The sequence below is a fragment of the Salvelinus sp. IW2-2015 genome, linkage group LG36, assembly GCF_002910315.2.
Source record: "Salvelinus sp. IW2-2015 linkage group LG36, ASM291031v2, whole genome shotgun sequence".
NCBI lineage: Eukaryota > Metazoa > Chordata > Actinopteri > Salmoniformes > Salmonidae > Salvelinus > Salvelinus sp. IW2-2015.
This window is the reverse complement of record NC_036875.1, coordinates 19,234,109-19,240,414: the sequence shown is the minus strand read 5'-3', so window position 1 is coordinate 19,240,414 and position 6,306 is coordinate 19,234,109. Positions and strand designations below refer to the sequence as shown.

General features: G+C 44.0%; 1 protein-coding gene across 1 annotated transcript in view; it reads left to right on the top strand.

The window, feature by feature from the left end:
* Positions 1 to 1,040: 1,040 nt before the first annotated feature.
* LOC111959238 (transmembrane protein 182-like) overlaps positions 1,041 to 6,306 on the top strand; it is an 8,125-nt gene continuing 2,859 nt past the window's right edge. The window contains exon 1 of the mRNA XM_023980718.2: positions 1,041 to 1,393. Within this exon, the coding sequence (XP_023836486.2) occupies positions 1,235 to 1,393 (159 nt within the window). The 5' untranslated portion in view covers positions 1,041 to 1,234. The remainder of the gene's footprint in view (positions 1,394 to 6,306) is intronic.

The following is a 6,306-nucleotide window of genomic DNA, read 5'->3' as shown; positions in this document are numbered from 1 at the left end:
AATCATTTGAATTGTTTTGTGGATTATAATTAATGGACATTTTTGTAGTGGTTGAGACACTTTTTTTTAATGGCAAATCATGTCTTAAATTTCGAAGTGGAAATTACAAACTTTAGAAGCATTTTTAAAACTCAAATACACTACAAGTTTTAATTTCCTGCTTTGCAGAACAATTCTCAGCAACAAAAGAGTGATCAAATTTTGATATTACAGTAAGTAAACCTAACACTTGAAACAGCAGTGAAGTGTGGTGAGGTCGGTGGCTGGATAGGCACTTGCTATTATCAAAGCCAGATTTACTCACAAATAAACCTTGATGGAGCCCAAGTTCCCCATACAGCAGATAACTCCAACAGCCAGAGTGACATAGACTATTAACTGAAATTTACAAACATTTTTACCAAATGTAAATACCAACGTAGGCAAGATACACAAACCATAGCCTCTGATGGTGGCATATTTCATATCATCCAACAAAAGGACACACTGCTCAACTCAGATCAGCCATAAACCGATTAAGCATCCACAGATACAACCAATAGGTGACACTTAAAGACCAATATATGGACACATTTCATCTGAAAAGTTTGCAATGCAAACTCCATAGCTTTTCACAATGGATTTACAATTCTTCCAATGCNGATGGGCTTTAACTTGGGGGAGGCAATGTTTCAGTCTCACTGCTTACCCCCTCCCTCTTTGATTTTCTTGTGCATGTGGGGGGTGTCCAGTTGCTGGTACATATTTCTGTGTTGGACCCCTCACCCCCCCACCTAACCCCAGACCACTCCTGTGACCGTCGGGAGAGTGTGGGCAGCAGGCACCTTCAATCAGCCCCCCAAAATAGCACAGGGAGAGGGATCCACGCCCCTGTGAGTTCCCTGACTATCTCCTCCTGCCCAGTCCAGTCCAGCCCAGCCCAGCCCATTCCCGTTCTCAGCAGCCCACAAAGAGACAAAGAGACAAACAGAGAAGAGCCAGGATAAGACCAATACACAGCATAGTGAATTCCATCTTGGAGAAAGAATCTCAGCTTGGAATATATTGGGACACTGGGAATATACACACATAGCTATAGAAGTGTGTTAGTGGACCCAGCATTGACAGACACACTCCGACTGCGGGAAAAGAGTGTGCTTGACTTCTCAGAGGAACACACACGCACATACAGGGCTAGCTGATTGGGCCAAGGGTCTCCATACAGTGGCACTGTGTGTCTGGCCTGTCCTGCACCATGAAGCTGAGTGTGGCTCTGTTCTTCGCGGGGCTGTTCGGGGCTCTGGCGGCCATGTTTGTCCTCCTCTCCTTCGGGACAGATTACTGGCTCCTGGCCTCTGAGACATGCGACGAAGAAACTAACAGAACCATAGGACCTGGGGGTGTTACCATAGAGGTAAGGAACATGGAGTTTCCTGATTACCGTCATGGGATTTTCTGTTGTTATACTTCAAATATTTTAGTCCAATATTTACCTAGTATATACTATAGTCCACTAATTATTATCTATGTAATAATCATGTAATAATGACAAAGTAATAACTTTTCATTGAAACAACCAGCACTACAGCAGGTGGAAACAGCAGGTGAAAGTTAGGAAAGGTTTGGTGTAGCCTCTTTGGGATGTTCCTTTTCCTGGTCCTCTTTTCTTTTTATATCAGTGGTCATAAAATACAAACAAAGGAGACGAAAAAGGAAGCCATTGGTGTAAGATTGGGGGTAACATTGGGTAAGACTATTGTTTTGTCTCTATTTGCTGAATTAAGGGTTAGGGGTTGGAGGTTAGGGTTAGGGTGGGTTTGGGTAGTCTGGGAGGATCAGCTGGTCAGAGACTGATTATAGACCATAGAAGTCAAGGAAAGTTGTTCCTTTTCTGGTTGGAGTCTCCTTAGAGGTAGTGGTGTCGTGGTCAAGGTCAAACCTGGTTCCACTAAACAAAGCCTTGCTGTTTATATAATTAGTTGCATTAGCTGTGTTGGTGCTGGGCTAGAACAAAAATGTGTGTGTGGGAGGGGGGGGGNACACACACACACACAATAATACGAATAATATTATTATCTAATATGTTGTTACACACATATATAATAAATAAGGTTCTAACAAAATGTCCATATCAACAATTAAAATGACTGAAAAATACAGTTCAAAACATTTAAAAAGTGTCTCATCAAAATGATATTCTACACTATATATACAAAAGTATGTGGACACCCCTTCAAATTAGTGGATAGGGCAATTTCAACCACACCTGCTGCTGACAGGTGTATAAAACCAAGCACACAGCCATGCAATCTCCATAGACAGTAGAATGGCCTTACTGAAGAGCTCAGTGACTTTCAACATGGCACCATCATAGAATGCTACCTTTCCAACAAGTCAGTTCTTCAAATGTATGTTCTGCTAGAGCAGCCCAGGCCAACTGTAAGTGCTGTTATTGTGAAGTGGAAAGGTCTAGGAGCAACAACGGCTCAGCTGCAAAGTGGTAGGCCATACAAGCTCACATAACGGGGTGGCCAAGTGCTGAAGCGTGTAAAAATTGTCTGACCTTGGTTGCAACACTCACTACCGAGTTCCAAACTGCCTCTGGAAGCAACGTCAGCACAATAACTTTTCGTCAGGAGCTTCATAAAATGGGTTTCCATAGGCGAACAGCTGCACACAAGCCTAAGATCACCATGCGTAATGCCAAACGTCGGCTGGAGTAATATAAAGCATGCCGCCATTGGACTCTGGAACAGTGGACCTGCGATTTGTATTCTCTGGAGTGATGCATTAATCTTCACCATCTGGCAGTCCGACAGACAAATCTGGGTTTGGCGATTGCCAGGAGAACTCTACCTGCCCGAATGCATAGTGCCAACTGTAAAGTTTGGTGGAGAAGGAATAACAGTCTGGGGCTGGTTTTCATGGTTCGGGCTAGGCCCCTTAGTTCCTGTGAAGAGAAATCTTAACGCTACAGCATACAATGACATTCTAGACGATCCTGTGCTTCCAAATTTGTGGCAACAGTTTGGGAAAGGCCCTTTCCTGTTTCAGCATGGCAATGCCCCAGTGCACAAAGCAAGGTCCATACAGAAATGGTTTGTCGAGATCGGTGTGGAAGAACTTGACTGGCCTGCACAGAGCCCTGACCTCAACCCCATCGAACACCTTTGGGATGAATTGGAACGCCGACTGCGAGCCAGGCCTAATCGCCCAACATCAGTGCCCGAACACTCTTGTGGCTAAATGGAAGCAAGTCCCTGCAGTAATGTTCCAACATCTAGTGGAAGGCCTTCCCAGAAGAGTGGAGACTGTTATAGCAACAAAACGGGGACCAACTCCGTATTAATGCCCATGATTTTGGAACGAGATGTCCACTTACTTTTGGTCAGGTGGTGAAGTTTGATAAATCAAATGTATCAAAGGGAAGTTGTCTATTCTCATGTTCATTCGACGTTACTTCTGGGCAGCTTTAAAAATGTGATGTCTTCTGTGCCCATGTGAATGTACCCTACGATGTAACTGCAATGATGAGATAGATTTTTTTCTTCTTTGTTTTTATGTTTTATTATCTCACTGCCGTACTGTGTTCAACCGTGTTCGATCTTTCCTAGCCATCTTATCTCAAGAGGACCACAATGGAAATAAGTCCCAGACTTTATTGTGTGATATCCTCCATGATTTTTCTCATGTGCATGTATGGCTTTTTCAAGTGTTATGTGTGCTTGTTTTTTAAAATGGTTGAATTAATGAACTAAACTAAACTAAACAGTAGCCAAACCGTAAATTGCCAAGGAAAATGCATTTAGGCCTACCTTTACCTGTAAATTAAGTCCATTTATCCATCCTTCAGGGTGAACCTATTGGAAAATAGTTTGAGGTGCAGTATAGTGTCCATTTGTCAGGTTGTTTTTGCTAGCTAGCTGGCTTTGTTCAGTTCAAGGGATGTGAGCGCCAAATTATGTAGACATGCCCAAATGTGAATGCGCAAAATATGAAATTGGCTCAATGCAATGAATGAAGCTATGCAAAGCAGCGAGGCCTATGCTGATCCTGTCCATCAACAGTGACTGAAGTTAGGAACGGCCGCACGCATCAACAATTTCAATGAATTTCAATGGGTGGAAAGGAAGGCATGCATACCCTGGCGGTTTTGATGCAGTTTTAGCAAATCTTTTGATTTTGAGCATAAAAACACCAGAATCATTGAGATTCTTTTTTTATTACAATTGTTTTTTTGTTTTTTTATGTATATGTTATAAAAAAAAAAGTGGGCTTTCATAACACCTTTTTCTATTAGATTATCACAGGGTAAGCACTGCCTACCCTGCCTACCCTGTCTGCATGTCACACTTGAACAGTGGGTGACACGGGACCTTGTGTAATGGAAGATATAATTCATTATGAGAGCAAGCTAATTCCTGCGATTTGTATTCAACTATCAAGGCTGTGTCAACATTACCGCTGCACTGCTGCAGTGTAAACCAATCTCAAACAGGATCCTATATCCTTGGACAAAGGTTGGTGGCTGATGGCAAGTGCGTGCGTGCGAGCGTTCATGTGTGCGTGTGTGCCGGCTTGTACATATGTGCTTCCAAACATATGCAATTTTTGTATGTCCCTTTCTTAATGTGTCAGTAGTATTGAGCTAAAGTAGAGTATCAGGTGGGTTGTTGTAGCAGCATGTGGGCACTTTAGCTCTCCCCCTTTGAGGACATCCCCTCGTTAGTGTGTGTGTGTGTGTGTGTGTGTGTGTGTGTGTGTGTGTGTGTGTGTGTGTGTGTGTGTGTGTGTGTGTGTGTGTTGTGGTGTGTGTGTGTGTGTGTGTGTGCTGTGTGTGTGTGTGTGTGCGTGTGCATGTGAGTACGCGCGCGCGTGTGTGTGTGTGTACGTCCATGCATGCGAGTCACCGTGTGGTGTGTGTACGTCCATGCGAGTCACCCATGTGTGTGTGTGAGCACAAGTCGAACAGTTGCACCTGGTTTGTGAGTGAATTAATCATGATGATTAATTGGCCTTCAAGTTAAATCTCCACAGAGTGATGTCAGGCTGCCAGGCATCATGGCTGTAATTGACAGCACTTTAAGGAGAAGCAGATTGATTTACACAAGACTCTAATGAATCCCCCTCTCTACTGGTGGAAGAGGGGGGAAGGTAAACAAATCTCTCTCTCTCACACTCTCTCTCTCTCTCTCTCCTTCCTCTCCTTTGTGTTGTCTGTATGCATAATTAACTATCCTCTTTTTCTTCTTTCCTCATTGCCGATCCTTAATGATTACACGTCATGAGGGTGAGAAGAAAAAGGAAAGGTGGACATGGAAGAGGGTTTGGCCATTTCCCCTTTCTTTTCTTCAACCCCCCCTCTCAGGCTCTCCTCTCTCCATCTTTCCCTTTCCCCATCCTCTGTTATGTCTGTCCCTACAAATAATGAGGGTCAACCGTGCATGCACTTCCTGGTTCAGATTGCAGATGCGGTTTTCAATGGTTATAGCGGAGCAACCAATGTAGCATCAATTTCCTGTTCAGGTAAACCAATTGAAACAGAGGAGACACACTTCCTTGAGGAGCAAAGCGGGCTAACAAATCCAATAACTGTGGCCTAACCAGGAAAAACTCCATTCTCTATAGCCCATACGAGCCCGAGTTTATCCTGGTCAGGTTAGGTGGTCTGGAACAACTCAGGGCCCTAACCATGATGGTGTGAATCCACAAAAGCACAAAGCAAATATGAGATACAAAACAGCCGTAAAAAAAGTTTGTTATTTTTCCGATGGCAATTTTTATGATTTCATATAGCGAAATGATTATGTTGTAGTTAACCCCTGAAATCATTGAGACTGGGGCCTTGTACTGTAAAGGAGGTCATGGCTGGTCAAAGACAGAAGTTCCTCTGATAGTTGTGTGGGTTTGATGTTCAATGCTACAATCTCCTCACCTCTCCTCTCCCCCCGGCCCGAGCCCCTCTGATCTGCGCTGGCGCTCATTAAAAAACCCTTTCCACCTTCACATTAGCATCAGAGTCATGGTCAGCTGGCTTTGTGTTACAAAGGGGGAAAACAATATCAATAACAACAACAACAAACAACAACTACAGTGTAGCCTTTAGTCCAGGGAGGAAATGAGAAAAGGGGGAGGAGGGGAGGTGTCTTTGATAGTGCAGATCAAAGAGGAGAAGTAAAGTAGACCTTTGTGTGTTTTCATCCCGTCCCTCGGCCTCCCAAGGTCCTCTCTGATCCAGCCTGCCTGGTTGAGTGCAGTTAACAGTATGGGGAGGCCAGCCTTCCTGGCAGTGTGGAGTTAGCAGTATGAGGAGGCCAGCCTTCCTGG